The sequence below is a fragment of the Pipistrellus hanaki genome, assembly GCF_964339955.1.
Source record: "Pipistrellus hanaki genome assembly, chromosome: 8".
In the NCBI taxonomy this organism is placed as follows: Eukaryota; Metazoa; Chordata; class Mammalia; order Chiroptera; family Vespertilionidae; genus Pipistrellus; species Pipistrellus hanaki.
In genome coordinates this window covers 68,173,264-68,192,732 of record NC_140510.1, presented here as the reverse complement: position 1 = coordinate 68,192,732, position 19,469 = coordinate 68,173,264, and the positions used below count along the sequence as shown (strand labels likewise).

Below are 19,469 nucleotides of genomic sequence, written 5' to 3'. Positions count from 1 at the left end.
TCTGTAGAAAATCAGTCCATTGTGGGTGGAACGTTCCTCCGCCTGAGGAACATGATTCATTGCCAATAGCAACTGGGGGTTTACAACTGTAAGTCATTTCAACGTTCAGTCACTCCCCGCTCACTCGTTCGCATGTCCCATTGATACACCTACACATGCAGGCACAGTGAACGAATCGGAGAACGCCTCCCAGCTGGGGACTGAAAATGCAAGACGGGCCATTTTTCCAGACACATAAGCTTATGATTTTAAGTACAAAGTTCTCCATCCCTTCAAACGCCTCTCGCCCCTTCCTAAAGCCCTGGCCCACCTGGTCTTTTATACAGAGCTAATGATTACACGACAGAGACCACCTGTTTATAAGATCCCTTCTCACAGCTCAACACAGGTGGCTCTTTTAGAATCCCGAACCTACCCATGTTCTGTGCATCCTTCACCTTATTTCCTGTCATTGCAAATATGCTATTTTAAATTTTTTAAATTGATTTCAGAGAGAGATGATAGAAACATCCATGATGAGAGAGAATCACGAATCAGCTGCCCTCCTAAGTTCTGGGGATAGAGCCCGAAACCCGGGCATGTGCCCTGACTGAGAATCGAACATGTGAGCTCCTGGGTTATAGGTCAACACTCAACTACTGAGCCACACCGGCAGGCTATGCTATTATATTTAAATGACCTGTTTACACAGCCACTCCCCTCTCCTCCCACTGGCCTAATGATTCCTGAAGACAAGGACCATGTGTATTTTGGACACAGTTTCTGGCTAACAGCAGGCCCCCGAGCTCTTTCATTCACTCAGGCAGTGAACACCTGCAGAGTGGCTGTTAGCGTGAAAGGCAGTGGATCATGGGCCTGTGAGGCGAACACAGCCCTGCTCTCACGGAGGGGACACTGGTCCAGGGGGCAGAGTGCGGACGCAAGTGAATGTGCAATAAAACACCAGGCGACTCAGGAACAAAAGTACGAAGGAGAAGAAAGGAGCCGGAGGAGGTGGTGAGTGACTGGAGGGTCTGTGACTGCAGGCGGTGGAATCTGACAGCTCAGGTGTTCCTCGCTGAAGTGGGAGAGCGAGTCAGCCTCAGGACTGGGGGGGAATTAGGGGGAAAGGGGTTGAAAGAGCAAATGCAGGCGGTGGCCAGTGCTCACATCCAATGGAGGCCATAGGAGCCACTCCGAGAAAAACAATCCAAAGGAAGGCTTTGAGAAGATGGCTTTAGCCAGCAGCCACCACTGAAGGAGGGAAGATGAGGAGGGGAAGGGGAAGGTGTAGGGGAGGAGACATTCGCAGAGTAGAAGCAGGGAGACCCAATCAGAGGCTAACACAATAATCTAAGCAAAAGAGGAGGGTGCTGCCGAAACCGGTGTGGCTCAGTGGATAGAGCATCGGCCTGCGGACTGAAGGGTCCCAGGTTCGATTCCGGTCTAGGGCATGTACCTTGGTTGCGGGCACATCCCCATTAAGGGGTGTGCAAGAGGCAACTGATCGATGTTTCTCTCTTATTGATGTTTCTAACTCTCTATCCCTCTCTCTTCCTCTCTGTAAAAAACCAATAAAATATTTAAAAAAAAAAAAAAAAAAAGAGGAGGGTGCTGGGCAAGCTTGGAGGCAGTGGGGGCGGTAAGATTGGGATCCATAAAGACACAGCCAACAAGGCCCAATAGTGGATGGCAGGTAGGATGGGAGAGAGAAGGAAGGCATGAATAAGCCACAGGATGGTGTGGCCACTGACCGAGATGAGGAGGAGGAGAGGGAGTCGGGCAACGGAAGTCTGGTTTGGCCCGGCCAGCATGGCTCAGTGGTTGAGCATCAACCTATGGACCAGGAGGTCACAGTTCGATTCCCAGGTTGTGGGTTCAATCCCCAGTAGAGGGCATGCAAGAGACAGCCCATCAATGATTCTCTCTCATCATTGATGTTTCTCTCTCTCTCCCTCTCCCTCCCTCTCTGAAATCAATAAAAAAAAATATGTACGTGTGTGTGTGTGTGTGTGTGTGTGTGTTTTAAAAGAAGTCTGGCTTGAAGCATACTAAAGTTCAAGATGCTGGCAGGACAGACACCCAAGGACATGCTCTAGAGGTGAATGTCCCAATATACCAAGGCTGCAGGTTCGATCTCAGAGCAGGACACGTACAAGAAGCAACCAATGAATACATAAACACATGGAATTACAAATCTCTCTCCTTTTCTCCCGCCCACCCCCACCCGCTCTCCCTTCCTCTCTTGCTCTAAAAACCAATGAAGAAACAAAGGGGCCACCCCACCCCATCCACCCTGAACGCGCCCTCTGACCAGGGCTTTTGTGGTTCCAAGGGCAGTTCCCTTGGTCAGCTATGAAGTCACAGACCAATTCCTCTGGGGGGCGGAGGCCCCAGTGCCACTGCTCTGGGCGAGATGGATCCCTTCCAGACGGCTGTTGCAGAATTGCTCAGAGCTTGCCAAAAACCTGTCACATTTCTGGCAGGAAGCAAACTCTTTACTGAGGATCAAGCGCTCCCCTTTACGATGAGGTCCCACTGAAATAACCATGCGTGCGGAGGGTGAGGAGACTTCTCAGGCACATGAGCCGCTTGCCGTTGATACATGTATGCTGATGCCACAATGACACTCATGGTGAAAACATCGTGGTGGCCAAGACCTAACTTCTGACTTTAATTGTCAAGGTTTGTAACCTGAAGGAGGATAAACTGAGGTCTCTTCCTGCCACGAGTATATTTTCTGAAAGGAAACTGTGCTGGAAAGAGTCCCACTAAACTAAAGCAAGAGACTGAGAAGAACAGTCAGAGTGTCAAAAGCAGTAAATTCAGTACATGGGGCTTTATACCAGCGAGTGTATATGAGGCCCAGAACGTTTCTCACCAGGAACCCAGCCTACGGAAGCCTGCAACTGAACAGCTGTCCTTCCCCCTACTCCTTGAGAAAGCGCTTTCATACCCAGCTATACAAACACCCCCTGAGAATTCAGGATCTAGCTGTTGTAACAGTTCTCAAAGTAAATAAACTTTACTCACTGAATGTGAGCTCTGCTGTAGGGAAAATTCTCATAGCACCAAAGGGGCAACCACGGACCTTAGCCTCAGCCTCCACACCCAACCACAGCCCCTGTGCATGCTGAGATATAACTACTATCCCTTCTCCGTGACATTGCTCTGGTCTTCCTTTATGGAGTAAAATGAGATCGGGTCGAACAAGGTCTCAACCGCACAAGCCCTCTCGCAGCATCGTCCCGTGGCCAGCAGCGCGTGGCCCTGCAAAATCACTTTGGCACAAAATCAGGGGCAGAGGCTCCCTGGAGACAGAGCGCTGATGTCTGGACAACCGACATGGGCGCTGTCCAAATCCTCCCGTTAATGGCTTTCCCTTTCAGGAAAGAGCGGCCAGAGCTTTTTCAAAGCCTGAAGCCATTTTTCTCAGTTCTTACGATTTGTTGCCGGGTGTTTTGTTTTCCAAAATGGAGACCAATTGTGCTTGCGATGAGGCGGCATCCAGCCTGATGCTAGGACACACGCCTGCCTGCTCCTGGCCGGGGACCAGGCCACCCCTCTTCCTTCCAGTGGCGAGTTCCCTCCACCAGATGCTTCGCATAATCAGACGGTTAAGTGCTCTACATCAAGAATAAATACATTAAACCTGAACGCTCAGTGTGAAAGAGCACCATAACATAATATTTTAGCTCACTTTATTATAAAAGCTAGAAGCCCGGTGCATGAAATTCATGCAAGACTAGGCCTTCCTTCCCCGGCTGCTGGCACTGGCTTCCCCTCTGGCACCTGGGACCCAAGCTTCCCTGTGGCTACCGGATTCGTCCAGAAGGTCGTCCAGAAGGACATCTAGTCTAATTAGCATATTATGCTTTTATTATTATAGATGAGAAAGAATTCTCCTCACACTGCACTAAGTTTTGAATAAACTCAGCAAATGACCTACCAGAGTAGTTTGATTTCATAGACTTGTCTAAGGTAATACCAGTCATACGTAATGGGAAACTCGTTAGCACGCCTTTTGTCCTATAGTGATTGAGCTCAAAAAGGAACTGAGAGCCACAGAGACACACAGGATCAAGTCTCGGATCTACAGAAGCTTCCGCCTCGTGGAAGAGATGACACTGGACCCCATGGCCACGCAGTGAGAAAGGCAGTGGGTGTGATCATATGAGCGGCTCTGATAACTCAAAGGCAGGAAAAGGCGAGTGTGGGTTGGGCGAGGGCTGACCTAGCCTTGGAGACAGGCCCAGGGGGTGGGCAGGCCGTCAGCGGTGGAGAGGGGAAGGTGGGGGGCCAGGAGGGAAGACATGGCGGCTGTGCCTCCACAGGAGGCTCAGTGAAGAAGCACCATGGTGTTTAGGGTGGAAAGGAGAGCCGAGGGGCACTGCGAAGGCCCAGCAACCTGGAGCGCACTCAACTAGTCAGAGGGAGCTCATGACGGCTCCTGGGGAGGGAGGCAGCATGACCTGCCTGCAGGTGACAAACTACACCTGGTGTGGCCGGGTCCAAAGGCAGTCCCCCAGCCAGAGATCAGTGCATTTAGTAACGAGAACACCCCAAGTGTTTGTCAGCTCACAGAGCTGAGGAAGGTTATGTAGTGCAATCGTTTTCCTCGTCTCCCGCCTATCATTTTCTCCCAGAGACCGTTCTTCCTGGATGCAGTTTCTGAGTTGTCTGAAATGTACTAAGTCCTCTTGAGATTTATAAAAGAGTTTCTTTAAAAAAAATTATACATACTTATATATGTAAATTGGTTTTTTTTACAGAGAGGGAGGGAGAGGGATAGAAAGTGAGAAACATCGGCCGAAACCAGTTTGGCCCAGTGGTAGAGCATCGGTCTGCGGACTGAAAGGTCCCAGGTTCGATTCCGGGCAAGGGCATGTACCTTGGTTGCGGGCACATCCCCGGCAGGGGGTGTGCAAGAGGCAGCTGGTCGATGTTTCTCTCTCATCAACGTTTCTAGTTCTCTATCTCTCTCCCTTCCTCTCTGTAAAAAATCAATAAAATATATTTAAAAGAAAGTTAGAAACATTGATCTGCTGCCTCCTGCATATTCCTTACTGGGGATGTGCCTGCAACCAAGGTACATGCCCTTATCCGGAATCGAACCTGGGACTCTTCAGTCCGCAGGTTGACGCTCTGTCCATTGAGCCAAACTGGTCAGGCCAAAAGTTTCTTATGTGCAAAGGATTTAAAAATCACACCGGACAGACACTCATTCCAGTTAGAAAGGCCAAGAGCGTCCGCCAGGCCACCCCCCGGGGCCCTCGTTCCTCTGGGCCCGCCACCCAGTGACACCAGATAGTCCTTGCGTGTAAATGTCTATTAGATGTTTCTCCCTCACACAGATCCTGCAGGTTAGTCATTACTTCCCCATCGAACAGAGCCAATTACTTCATTTCTGAGTTGGAGTTTGTTCCATGTGATCTGCTCAGATTACAGAGCTTGTAAATGGAAAAGCTGGGGCTCGGCCCAAGTCTTGGTCCATATATTTTGGACCCTCACTGATTTCCAGGTGCTCAGACGTGGCAGGTGAAGCTGGCATCAATCAAATAATCCCATGAAGAAATGTTAAATTATGCCTGAGTGGTGTGGCTCAGTGGTTGAGCGTCGACCTATGAACCAGGAGGTCATGGTTCGCTTCTTGGTCGAGCACATGCCCGGGTTGCGGGCTTGATTCCCAGAGGAGGGGGGGGGGGGGATGTAAGAGGCAGCTGATCAGTGATTCTCTCTCATCACTGATATTTCTCTCTCTCTCCCTCTCCCTTCCTATTTAAGGGGGGGGGGGGGGCCTTTCAAAAAAAAAAGGGAAGAAATGTTAAATTTTAATTGTAACAAGAGCAACAGATGTGACCTTGGATATGACCTTGGCAGAGACAGAGTGAGGGACAGCTCTTCCCTGAGGAGGTCTGACGCAATCTGAGGTCTGAAGGGGGAATACCTGAGCTGCCTTGAGAAGGGAGGGCAAAGGTGTTCAAGGCAGCAGGCACAGATCAGCAGGGAAGGTGGGACAGGAGTGTGGGGGCTGAAAGGACCCAGGGCGGTGGCTGGGGGCGGCTGGGACGTGAGCCTCACAAACTCAGACCCATCAGGTAAAACTGGCCCCCGTGCCCCGCAGTGTTTCACAGGCCACGGTGAAGCTCTGTCTTTATCCGAAACGCTGAGAGCTTGTTGTACTGCTGCTTGGGGTGTTTTCCTGGGGGCGAGGGGTGAGCCACGCAGCCTCTGAGAGGGACTATCCAGGAATGGGGATAAAAATGGATATGACAGGGCGTGCACGTCCATGTTCTAGAATAGACATCTATTGTCTATCTAACACCCCCCAAGTGGGGATTCAAGCTGCAAATAAAATGGCAGTGCCGAACTGGAGGTAAACCGAGGCACAGCTAAGTTTACCCTTGGAGCCGGGGTGCAGGAACATAGGCAACCCGAGGCAGTGGGAGGGAAGTGCACGGCACTAGGCCCGGCCATGAGCATGGGGGACCCGCTCCCAGCCGAGAGGCACGGCAGGTGGCCCTGTTCACACCCCAGCTCCGCACCCACGAGCTGGGTGGCTCCGGATAAAATCGCTTGTCTTCCCGGGACAATTTCCCAATTTGCTGTAATACCCACCCCACGGGGTTATTTCAAGAATCACGTGAGCTGTGATGCCCCGTGCTGTACCTGCACACAGGACATGCTCAGAAAGTAGAAGGCACCATCACTGTTATCGTAGCACACAGCAAAGGAAGGGAAACCCTGTGTCAGCATTCATCTGGGACATGTTCTCACACGTGTGTGCACCTAAGAATGTCCGGGAAAGCGTGTGAAAAATCTAGATTCCTGGCTTGGTGGTGGGAAGGCCGAGGAAGCTGGGCTTTTCATCAGCTCCTCGGGATTCTGACACGGCTGAGCCACGCTTCTGACTTTGAGAAACGCCAAGGCCTAGAACTTGAAAGGGACATGCAGGCGTCGAATAAAGGATTTCACTGAAGGGGCTCCAGCACAGGGGTGACTTTATAAAACGAATTTCAGAGTTTTTGTTTTTGTTAAAGCAGAACGAACGACCGTCACTAGCAAAGCCTGCTTCTGGGAGTGGACTGGCCAAGCAGAATCCGGGTGACCGGCAGAAAACAGGGTGGTTGGGTCGTAATAACCATCTTCACGAACTATTTGACGTCGGCGTTCCGAGTGGCCCCAAAATGCTGTGAGGAGAAACTACATCAACACCGGACAGAGGTTTATGTGTTCTCTCATTACTAGGTTTTACTTTCTAAAGCAGGGGTCTTCAAACTACGGCCCACGGGCCACATGCGGCCCGCAGAGGAGTCTGATCCGGCCCGCCAGGTTTTTTGGGCAGTGAGCGCAGCCGAGGTGTTACAGTAGGAATTAGTAGTTCATATAGTCCGGCCCTCCAGCTCTCTGAGGGACCGTGATCTGGCCCCCACTTTAAAAAGTTGAGGACCCCTGTTCTAAAGCAAGACGAGTAAGGTCCACCTTCGATCAGACAGAGAAAATTATTCCGTGCTAAGACTCAACCCAACCTCGGAAGGTCTTTTCCCTTCTCAGTCCAGGGTTCCTCAACCGTGGCCCTAATGCAATAACTGTACGTGATTATCTGCAGGAATTGTTTGTACTAACAAGTGACCTTCAAAAGGGAAAAATCAAACCAGTGGCTGAGCTCAGGGGCGGTGAACGCGCGGGCCTAATGCACTCGGTGCCTCGTGAGCGGCGTCCGTGAAGAGCACCAACGGCAGGTATCGCGTGGGCCTTCTGCTCGGGCACCGTCACACATCCCAACCCTGGGGCCTCCTCCTTCATCCGAGAGTAGGAGACGCCGCCCGGGCTCCTTGTGATCGCAAGCCACGCACATTCCCGCCCTGTTTGCAAAAATAATCAGCAGCAGCTGCTGCTCACACAGAACCGTTCGCGGAGAGATGTTTTCCATACGGAGCCCAAACATTTCAGAACTCGCAGAGCCTGGCGCCAAAGGAAGCACTCTGCCTCTTTAAATTTAAAATAAGGCATGACAATGCACTTCTGCATTCCTCCATCCCATTAAAAAAAAAAAAAAAAAAAAGACTAAAGCATTTCCCGGGACATGCAGGGAACAGCTGGACACATCTGTCAGCTGCCATCTCCGGAGCGCAAGGAAAGCACCGCGCAGACTGCCGTACTCACATGTGAGGGCTCAGCTCGTAGAAGTTCCTGTTCCTGTAATCCTCCACTTTCTCCGGGGAGTAGATGGGCAGAGAGCGGTACGGGTTCACGGAGATGACCACACTCCCAATGTAGGTCTGTGAAAGGAGGGGGACACACAGAGCATGAGTACACACACAGCGTGGATTTTAACCTCGTTAAAGTCCTTTATAAAAAGGATTTATCCTTAAAAAAAATAAAATAAAATTTAAAAAAACACGCTAGTTCACTGGGCCATTCATTTTCTGTTTTTCGAGAAAACGTTCCATTTCTGAAGACAAGAGAGTCCGTCGTGCGTGTTCCTTTTGCTGATCCATGGAAAGCGTGGATTTGTCCATGGAAAGTACTTTTCAGAACCTCTAGGTTAATTCGGGATCCTGGCTCAGAGCCCTCCGGAGCCCGTGCCAAACATGAAGTCACCGACCACTGTGAAGTGCGGGCAAGGCCTGCGCATTCCCCGATTCCAGCGAGAGCCGGTGTTTCCCTCCCTCCTCGCTGGCCCCCCCCTCCCACCGCAGCCATTCCTACCCACGGGGCCGGGCCTGGCACGGCCCTTACCCAAGCCTGCCAGTCTCCACAACGGGCTCAGCACAGTTATCCCTCGGGCAGCAACCAGTTTTCTCTGACCTCTAACGTGCTGCCACACCAGAATGTACTTTCCGAAGGACAGGACTTTTACCGTCCAATTTAAATTCGGCCCGGCCAGCCTGGCTCAGGGGTTGAGCGTCGGCCTAGGAACCAGAAGGTCACTGTTTGATTCCTGGTCAGGGCACATGCCCCAGTTTCGGGCTCCATCCCCAGGGTGGGGCCTGCAGGAGGCAGCTGATCCGTGATTCTCTCTTATCATGGATGTTCCTCTCTCCCTCCCTCTTCCTTCCTTTCTGAAATCAATAAAAAAAAAAATTAATTAAAAAAAAAAACAAACACCTCCCAGTTCCCAGGCAATGTTTCACATTAATTCCTGGCATTCTATCACTGGGACCCAATCAATCTGGCCCGACAAGAAATGACTTAAAAAAAAAAAAAGACTCCAACTTCCCTAACTTATTCTATTTAGACAAGACTTTTTTAAGACGGTTTCTGCACCCTCCAACCGACCTGGGCAAGCCGATGGGAGATGCTAGAAACTGAGTAACTGACTGAGCCGCTCCTAACGGATTCACTGGCCTTAGTGACACGGGTAACATGGAAACACAGGGTCAGCTATTCCTTTAATATCTGCTGGTAGAAAGATCAGCCTTCCTTAGCAGGAAAAGGACACGGATTTACCTTTGCCGGTAGTTTCCTGAATACAGGAGTCAACATCAATGTTTGTTTGCTGTCAGCAGAACAAACAGTGTGAGGTTGCCCTGAACACTAACGCCAACCTGGCTGACTCCCGGGTCAGGAGGTCAGAACATGCCTGGCTCGCACTCCTGTGGGGACACCTGCCGCTCAGCCCAGCGCCGACAGCCACCCCGCCCAGGTGTGCGCTCCGCCGCCGCCACCTGGCCCAGCCCTTCCCTGTCACCCAGAAAGGCGGACCACTCCCGAGGTCCCGTAAAGATTCCTTCACCGGGTGAGTGGCCTTCCCCACTCACAGAACAGACGGTGCAGCCCACAGCGTCCCTGCAGTCATTCTGCTGCGGGAACAGCGCGGCGACAGGGACCACATGATGGTGCCCGACCATGATGCAGCCGCCGAGCAGAGCCTTAGCGACATGCTCTCGCCGCGGGGCTGGGCCTGCTGGGAAAGGTTTGCAAAGAAGCCAGACAGACCTTCCACCGGCTTGCAGAGTCCTGGGGACAGGACTGCCCTCTTCCCCTCAGAGGCAGCAGGTTCCGTCCTCCCCCTCCCCGCTGCACTGGTCCACGCGGCTTGGTGCAGCCAAAGGGACTAGGAGATAAGACGCAAGCAGAGGCCTGAGAAGTGTTTGGGCAGCTGGGAGCCATGATGGGAATGAGCTTGTGCGAACCTGCTGGCGACGTCCGGTCGAAAGCCGGGATGCCCTGGACTGCACAGCCTCACTACCCTCAGGAGGCCCAGGCCATTCTAAGTCCCTCCTCCCTCCCCCCACCTCTGGTCCGGCCCCAGGCAGAGGCCTACAGCCACAGGCGTGATCCCAGCTGACACCAGCAGAAGACACGCCGGCTGGCCTCAGCCTTAGTTGCTATCCCAAAGAATTGGGCAAAAATAAATGGTTGCTATCTTAAGCCGTTCATTTTTGGAGGGTGGTTTGTCCCACGGCAACAGTACTGATACACCAACACGGCTCCGAGGGTCGGGAAAGGGCCCAGGCCGCACAAGGTTCTCAATCGAAAAAAGCAAACAGTGGAAGAACCTGGGCCAGTGCTGGGCAAACTCACTCGTCCACAACAGAGCCAAATACCAACGGGACAACGATGGACATTTCTTTGGAGAGCCACATTTTTTTTTAAATGTAAACTTCTAACGCCACTTCTTCAACATAGACTCGGCCAGGCTGTGGTATTTTGTGGACAAGCCACACTCAAGGGGTCAAAGAGCCGCATGTGGCCCTCGAGCCGCAGTTTGCCAACCACTGACCTGGGCCATCCCCACATGCCACCGTTTCAGACGTGTGATCTCTAATCCTGAACCCCCAGGAGGTGTGTCCTTCGCTCTGACATCTGCCCTTGCTGTGATGGGTTTCTTCCTTGAAGGTCCTCTGGGCTTCAAAGAGGTAAATGTGCCCACATTTCTGCCGGGAAGAGAACCTGAGTGTGCATAGCCCCAGCCCTCCTCTTTCTAGGACCTTCCTCTCTCTCGGATCCTCCTCTCTCTGGGACCGGAAAGGCCGCCAGGCCGGTGACGCCCACAGTTCCATTCTCGATGTAGGCAGGTAAAGACCTGCAGGACCAGGTGAGACCTCCGGTCGGGGATCGAAACAATAGTGACCCAGCAGCTCATTTATTTTTATATCAATTTGCACTTAGACTTACCAACGATACACTCCATTTTCTTAAGCCACTGTGTGCTCCTTCAAGTTGGTATTTTCTATTCTGCCGTGTCACAAAAGTATGGTAAACTGACTCAAGTAGCCACTGGCACTACAAGTCAGAGATCCGGCTCGGAGCTTAAGGGGAGTATGTGCACAGCAGGGCGAGCCTTCATGTGTGCTTTGTTCTGAATGTGCGGAGGGGGAGGAGGAGGAGGGAAAGTACTGTCCACCTTCACAAAAGGGAGCAGGACAATAGCCCTCCGCTTGCCCCCTGAGTTCCACTCGCCTATTCCACCGGGAGGAAGAGGCTGGTATGTCCTCCATCTCACACCAACGCTTTCCAGAGCTCCGGTGACGCCAGTCCCAAGTGAGCCACAGGCCAGGCCACCACTGCGGCTGTGCTCACACCTGAACCTGGGTCCTAGGTCCCAAAGGTCTCAGAGAAGCTCCTGCTAGGATCCAGAAGATGTTCTTCTATTCGGCTGTTCACACCAAAAGCGGACCCCAGGACCCCTTCCCCGTAATGGCCAAAGCTACTCACCAATAGGTTCTATACACCTTTCCCAACAGGCACAGGTCTGCTCTGGCTCTCATTACCCTCAAGGGATGGACGGACAGATGGATGGATAGATGATGGGTGGATATATAGATGGATGATGGGTGGGTATATAGATGGATGATGTATGGATGGATGATGGATGGATGGATAGATAGATGGATGATGGATGGATGGATGGATGGATGATGGATGGATGGATGATGGACAGGTGATGGATAGGATGGATGCATGGATGAGTGGATGGATGGATAGATGGATAATGGATGGATGGATGATAGATGGATAGATGGATAATGGATGGATGGATGGATGGATGATAGATGGATAGATGGATAATGGATGGATGGATCGATGGACGGATGATGGATAAAATGGATGGCTAAATGGGTGATTGATGGATGGATGGATGATGGATGGATGGATGAGTGAATGGTTAGATGATGGATGGATAGATGGATAATGGATGGATGAATGGGTGGATGACAGATGGATGGATGGGTGATGGATAGGATGGATGGATGATGGATGGATGGATGGATTTGTGTATATGTGAACATTCGTACATATTTTCTCAATCAGTGTACTTGTTTACTCCTACCCAACCTGTAACCAACCTCCAGACCATCCCACCACTTCCTAGCTCTGCACCTCCTGATCCAACCCCTCAGCATCACCCTCTTCCCCCGTGACAGAGGAAAGCTCACTCCACTCCCACAACCATGTGACACTTCGGAGGGAAAAGGGAAGGGAAGGGCGAGGGAAGACAAGGACACCAGAGAGAAAGGGAGGAAGGGGGTGGGGGGGGAGGCTCTACCTTTCCCCTAAGGGCACATTCAATTAGCAAGTTTATCGTCTACTTCTCAGAGCAAACACTAAAACAAGAATGTACAAACATTCCTAAGTCAAAACAACCCTTGTCTTCATACTTCAGCTATCGCCCGCATTCCAGAACAGATGCCTGTGGATAAGCAAATAGCACTCGAGCAGACATTCCTCCTGTGATTACAGTGCAAACCCGTCTTCCCGGGGCGCCCAGCGGCCACCTCCCCTCCGAGACGTTCAGAATCGGAATCGGAAGAAAGGCCCGAGATATGCAGCCCACAGACCACGGATTTCATTCCACCAGAACGTTCTGCCACGGCCCCACCCTCGGAGATCCCATTTCAAAGAGCCGGAGAGGGCCAGGCAGTGGCTTCTTCTGAAGTGTCCCCTGATAAGGTGCCGTGAAAGCAGAGCTGAAACCGCACTTGGCGGCCCAGGACTCCCGGGGCCAGGTTCTCCCTCAGGCCATGTCACTCCCGGCCCCTCTTCCAGCTTCTGGCCCCTCTTCCAGCTTCTCTCCCCTGTCCATATCCGATATGTCACACCCTACGGTAAGGTGACCAGGCGTCCCGCTTTTGGCGGGACAGTCCCGATTTTTAACAATTTGTCCCGCATCCCACGGCGTTTTAAAAACAGTTCCGAAAGAATCTCTCTGAAAATCAGGACTTTTTTAAAATGCCGCGGGACGCGGGGCAAATTGTTAAAAATCGGGATGTCTGGTCACCTTACCCTACGGGGACATGGCGGCCTCTGTAAACTGGGGCCGTCCTTTGGCTGAGGTTTACATGCCTGGCCCTGGGTCGCTTTAATAAGACGTGCATCATGACCAATGATGTGTACCTGAGTATACAGGTACACGCACACACTTACATATTTAAAGTGTCCCAATCCTGTCACCGCAGGGAAACGCACTGGGGACATGGCAATGCGATAGGCAAGAAGAACTGGACTATGTGCCTTCAGGCTAATGACTCATCTAAATGGCATCGGGGGAGTAAAGGCTGAGGAGCAGTCCCCCAGGGCCCCCTCCACGCTGCGGCTTCCACCTGGGAGCCGGCAGCAGTCCAGACCCAGGCGGGAGACTCAGGTCGGTCTCCCTCCCCGCTGCCCTGCCGCCTGCCGAGCCGGGGTGAGGGGTGACACCTCCAGGCCAGCGGCACGCTGTCTCAGAGCCGGGCGCCCGTGGGCGGTGCCCGGGGAGGCCTACCACAGAGCCCAGGAGGCGAGGCTTTCTGTCGTTAACCTAAGGGCTCCAGCCCCCAAAGCAGATGAGACGGACCTGCAGTGATTCTGGACCAGAGGAGCCACCTGTCCTCCCAGCTCACCGTCTAAGGGAGCGACTGGGGTGAACCCAGGTGGTGCTCCTCAACCTTCCTGACGCCGAGGCCCTTTCGTACAGCTCCTCACGGGGTGATGACCCCCAACCACAACGTTACTTCCATTGCTGCTTCACCCCTGTAATTCTGCTATTGCTAATGAACTGTAATGTAAGCACCTGTGTTTTCCGATGGTCTTAGGGACAGGTTGAGAACCGCCAGCAGGGTCACCTAAGACCATCGGAAAACACAGATATTTACATTCCGATTCGTAACAGTTATGAAACAGCAAAATTACAGTGATGAAGTAGCAATGAAAATAACTTTATGGTTGGGGGTCACCACACCGTGGGGAACTGTATTCAAGGGCCGCGGCTTCGGGAAGGTGGAGAACCACTGGGTTACATGAAGGCAAGGTCCCTGAGGACCCCAGAGACCCAAGAACGCCCGGGGAGGCGGGGACTGAACCCACCCAGGAAACCCCAGCCACCGGCCACGGAGCTACCAGACCCTCATCCTGGGACCAGGCAGCACGTGGACCAGGGCAGCGCCGGCGAGGGAAGGCATCCCTCGAGGTCCAGCATCACGTGCTCCCCTCTGCTCCCAGCTCTGCTCCCGGCCCAGGAGCTTGTCTGAGGTCACACAGCAAGCAGGTGGTGGGGCTGGAATTCACACCCAGGAGTCTGTCCCGAGTTCATGCTCTTAATAGTCCTGCTGGCTTTATGTGGTTGCTATGACAGCAAATAAAGGATACGACCAATATGAAAGCATTTTTTTTTAAATATGCTTTTATTGATTTAGAGAGAGAGGGAGGGAAGGAGAGAGAAATAGAGAGACAAACAGACATCGATGTGAGGGAGAACTGTTGATTGGTTGCCTCCTGCAAGCACCCCGATCTGGAATCGGACCCGAAACCTGGGTATGTGCCCTGACCAGGAATCTGCTCCTCACTGGTTCTCTCTCTTCCTGCTCCGAGCTGGCCTCCCACACCGGAGCCCGTCTCTGCCGCCCGTCTGCCCGCACCGCTCTCCTCTCCCTGAGGCATTCCTGGGTTCTCAGCCTGAGGACAGATCAGCCCTGGGTGTTTGCATTGGGTCTTTAAGTCTCTGCTGTGCACACATCGCTGGCCGCAGGTCAGGAGTCACACCTGGGCAGGTCACACACCCGCGGCTGCCAAGGAGGCCACAAGCCGTCGGCCTAGTCCGAGGCAGGTCTGTCTGTGCCAGCGTATCATACCCTTTGTCCCTGCTGCGGGCACTGCAGACCATGAATTAAAGAACTATCCTGAGCTCTGTGCCACGCCGAAATGCCAGCTAAAAATACAGCCCGCAGCCTTCGTTTCAGAGCAGGACAACTCACCGCCCCCCATCTCCCCTGAGATCGGCTCAGTAAGGAGACAGCGTGCGCCCTTCTCCGGACTCAAGAGAAGGCTCTTCACTGAGGCCCAGAGGGGCTGTGTGACCGTGTGCTGCTGGCCAGGCACCTTGGAAGCAATGGGGTGTGGCTCACGGAGGGCGGTAACGCAGCACCAATGAGAGCTGGACAGTGAACCCCAAAGAAGGCAGGGGCAGGGGAACAGGAGGGACAGAGTCGGGGACGGGGAGGGAGGTCCTAGTTACTAGGAACCTCAGTGTCTGAAACCTGGAGAAGTCATGCTGGGTTTCCAAGTTTTGGACCTAGCACGTGCTTCACCCCTACTAGGTGCCAAGCACCGGGCTAAGCTGCTAGGCATCACGATCCCTACTTGATGGATGAAACAACAACGGACCCTCGGTTTTTCCCAATGGTCACCGGGGTTGTGAGAGGCCAAGACTGAGCCTCAGGTCTACCTGCCAAAGACCACGCCTTTCCCAACATGCCACACGGCACCCTACCCTCCACCCTCCAAACACCCTCCACTCTCCAAACACCCTCCACAACAGGGTGAAGAACACAAGAGCCGCCTTTACGAAGTAGGATCACCCCAACTTGACCCGCCCTGCACCTGTAACCGCGGAAACAGCTGCAGGTGAGGAAAAGACGGCAAAATTGGCCACACATCCCGTGCTGACTGTCCCCCCACCACCACCACCACATTCACAAAGAACACCGCTCCGCTCCCAGCCACCTCCATCCGGAGAACAGGATGAAAAACCCCTCCTGACCCGTTCCCCCGCCTTCCAGAGGGGAAGCAGCCTCATCCTGCCGGCACTGCTGCTGCTGCGAGTGAGCTGGGGCCTGGGACTGAAGGCACCCGCTCCGTGTCACCCCGGCTCCTGTCGCTGTGCTGCCGAATGCCAACTCCACACGGGCCCGGGGCACTGATGACCTGTTCAGTCCTCCGTCTGGGGTGGGGACCCCCCCATTCCCAACCTCCACATTCTTCAATAACAACCCAATTATTCTGAACAGCACTTTGCAGACTCCGAATGCCTCCTTGTGACCCTGGCCGGTGTGGCTCAGTGGGCCGAGTGTTGTCCCATGCCCTGAAGATTCCTGGTCAGGGCACAGACCCAGGTTTCGGGTCCGATTCCAGATCGGGGTGCTTGCAGGAGGCAACCAATCAACAGTTCTCTCTCACATCGATGTCTGTTTGTCCCTCTATTTCTCTCTCCCTCCCTCCCTCTCTCTAAATCAATAAAAGCATATTAAAAAAAAAAAAAAAAAAGAATGCTTTCATATTGGTCGTATCCTTCATTTGCTGTCATAGCAACCACATAAAGCCAGCAGGACTATTAAGCATGAACTCGGGACAGACTCCTGGGTGTGAATTCCAGCTCCACCACCTGCTTGCTGTGTGACCTCGGACAAGCTCCTGGGCCTTTCTGAGCCTGTATCCTCGCTGGTTGAGTGTTGACCTGTGAACCAGGAGGTCACAGTTGGATTTCCGGTCTGGCCACATACCCGGGTTTTGAGCTTGATCCCCAGTGTGGGGCCTGCAGGAGGCAGCCCATCAGTGATTCTCTCTCATCATTGATGTTTCTGTCTCTCTCCCTCTCCTTTCCCTTCTGAAATCTATAAAAATATATTTAAAAAGTTAAACTTTCAAATTAAAACTTTAAAAATTAAAACGCCAGCCGGGCTGAAAGCTTAATTTTTAATCAAACCTACATAATCTGGAAGATTACCCTCTATTAAACTACTCCTGCTTCTAGAAATGGGATTGGAGTAGCGAGGTAAGAAAATCACGTGTTTATGTTATGTATGCCTGTATTAACTGAATTTTCTTTCCAGAAGCATTTGTTACTTTTGTAATAAAAAAATAAAAAAATAAAAATAAAAAACCCTACACTTTTTAAAGGAAATTAAAAAAACAAAAAACAAAAAACAAAAACAATAAAGAGACCTTCCGGGTGGCAGGACCAGCACTAGTGTGAGCGTATATTCCAGCTGCTGCCAGGGGCTCCAGGTCCCTGCCAGCCGCCGGAGCCGGGGGGGGGGGGGGGGGGGGGGGGGGGCGGCGTCTCCCTGAGACCCATCCAGACGGATGCCTCGACCACACCCTGGGAACACTCCAGCAGGGGGCCAGCTAAATCGCGCCCCACCCCTGGCCCCCAGGGACCGAGAGGTGACAAATGCTCTATGTACGCCTGGGGCAATTCATCACGCAGTGAGGAAACTGATATAGCAACTATACAACTCCCAGGGACACGTGTTCTACCCATAGGTGGGAACTTCCATGTTTATGTATAAAAGTGTTTCAGGAACCTCAGATGAATAGGTAAGACGTACGGGGACTACGTCTAATACTCCTGAAAAGTAAGACTATCTTTAGCAGACTTTCAAAGAGATCCTCTTACACCTCCCATCAGTTTAAGATCCTAAAATCGGACTGATTCAGACAGCTTACGTCTGGATGGTCCCCAAGCCCGGCCATTCAGATGGAAGACAAAGGACAGCTCCTTGTCAGCACCCAAAATACTTCATCAGAGGACAGACACCCGGCTCTTTTTGCAAACTGGCCGTCGGCTCATTCCTGCCCAAATTGCAGCCTTGCTGTTCCTGAGCCCAACCACAGCCCTGGCCGGTGCCCCTAAAAATGGCACCGCATCTGGCTGGGTCACCTCCACGACAGCCCACGAAACCCGGCCACCCTCCCATCCGGCGGGTGAGGAAGGGGGCGGGGAGGGGAGAGGGGAAAGAACGGGTGACACAGGACTGAGTCGAGGCAGAAAGCAGCTCTGCCCAGGATGTCACAGCCAGCATTTCCCAAGAGGCCTCTGGCTGCAGGCGGCCCGCTGCTGGTCCCGCTGCCCAGGGGGAGGAACAAAAGCAAAGGGTTCTGTCCCCGCAGGTGCCCCCCCCCCCCCAAGGCCAACGTCCCTGGATGACTCTCACCTGATCTCCTCCATCTGCAACTGAAGAGACTCACTGCAAAGACCATGTAGAGACTCTGCCCCAGGCTTTTTAAATGAGTTCGTGAGCCCGCCTCTGAGCACAAGATGAGCATTACCGGGGCACACACCTGAGTTTTCTTCACAGAAGGACCTGCGAGGCCAACCTTATGGGGATCCTAACTCACCACTAACTCCTAAAATTGAGATCATTTTTACTGGATTTTCGAAGCGGTCCTCGGACAACTTCAGTGAACGTAAGACCCTAAACTTTCAGACAAACTCAGACTTCTTTACCTAGATGATCCCCAACCTTTCAATTCAGGCAGAAAGCAAACCTCCCAGCCGGTGAGGCTCAGTGGTTGAGCCATCTGGGCCCAGGGCCCTCTGCTCCCAGGGCCCCTATCCACCACAGTTCTGAAACCACGACTGTGCCGTGTGTGTGTGTGTGTGTGTGTGTGTGTGTGTGTGTGTGTGTAGCCATTTCTATAGAATAAAACAAAGCCATGAGACTGCAAAAGAGATAAAAATTTTTAAAAAGTGAAGAATCAGACAGTAAACTATTGCAGATCCTGCCAACTGGGCCTCTGGCATCAGGTAAACAATTTCACAGCCAGCCATGAACAAAAGCGGAGCAGAAGCCAGAAACAGGCTTCCCAAGGCTGCTCTGCATGACCTGCGAGGCTGCAGAGGGGGAATCATCGAATCTACAGTCTTTTTTATTTACAAAAACAATACATGCGTGATTAACAAGCCCCGTAACACAGAAGTCCAAAAGAGAAACCTTTCCCCGTCCCCACATCCCACCCCACCCCATCCCTTCCCATCTGGTACCCAAAGTTAGTATCCTCATATGCACACAAATACACGAACACGTGCACACGTCCACAAACCCCCCAATAACAAAAGGCAGGATCATAGTACGGACACGACTCTGTAACCAGAGGTAATTTTTGGCTTAAATACAATAGAGAATGCTCACCCTCCAACAGGATGGGAGTTACAGTTACAAGGTGAAGCCACACATCAAGGAATTGATGGCCCTAAAGCCGTGGTCGGCAAACTGTGGCTCTCGAGCCACAGGTGGCTCTTTGGCCCCTTGAGTGTGGCTCTTCCACAAAAAAAAAAAAAAAAAAAAAAAACCATGGTCTGGGCGAGGCTATATTGAAGAAGTGGCGTTAGAAGTTTGAGTTTAAAAAATGTGGCTCTCCAAAGAAATCTCAATCGTTGTCCTGTTGATATTTGGCTCTGTTGGCTAATGAGTTTGCCGACCACTGCCCTGAAGTATGGTGGAAAGATTAGTTGAAATGAGTATCTGAAATCGGGAAGCAATTTTCTGCTTTTGTTTTACCCCAGA

General features: G+C 52.3%; 1 protein-coding gene across 8 annotated transcripts in view; it reads right to left on the bottom strand.

The window, feature by feature from the left end:
• Positions 1 to 19,469, bottom strand: part of MYO1B (myosin IB) — a 129,317-nt gene that overhangs the window by 80,724 nt on the left and 29,124 nt on the right. For all 8 annotated transcript variants that reach the window (XM_084892117.1, XM_084892120.1, XM_084892122.1 and 5 more), the window contains exon 3: positions 8,146 to 8,261. In XM_084892117.1, the coding sequence (XP_084748243.1) occupies positions 8,146 to 8,261 (116 nt within the window). The remainder of the gene's footprint in view (positions 1 to 8,145; positions 8,262 to 19,469) is intronic.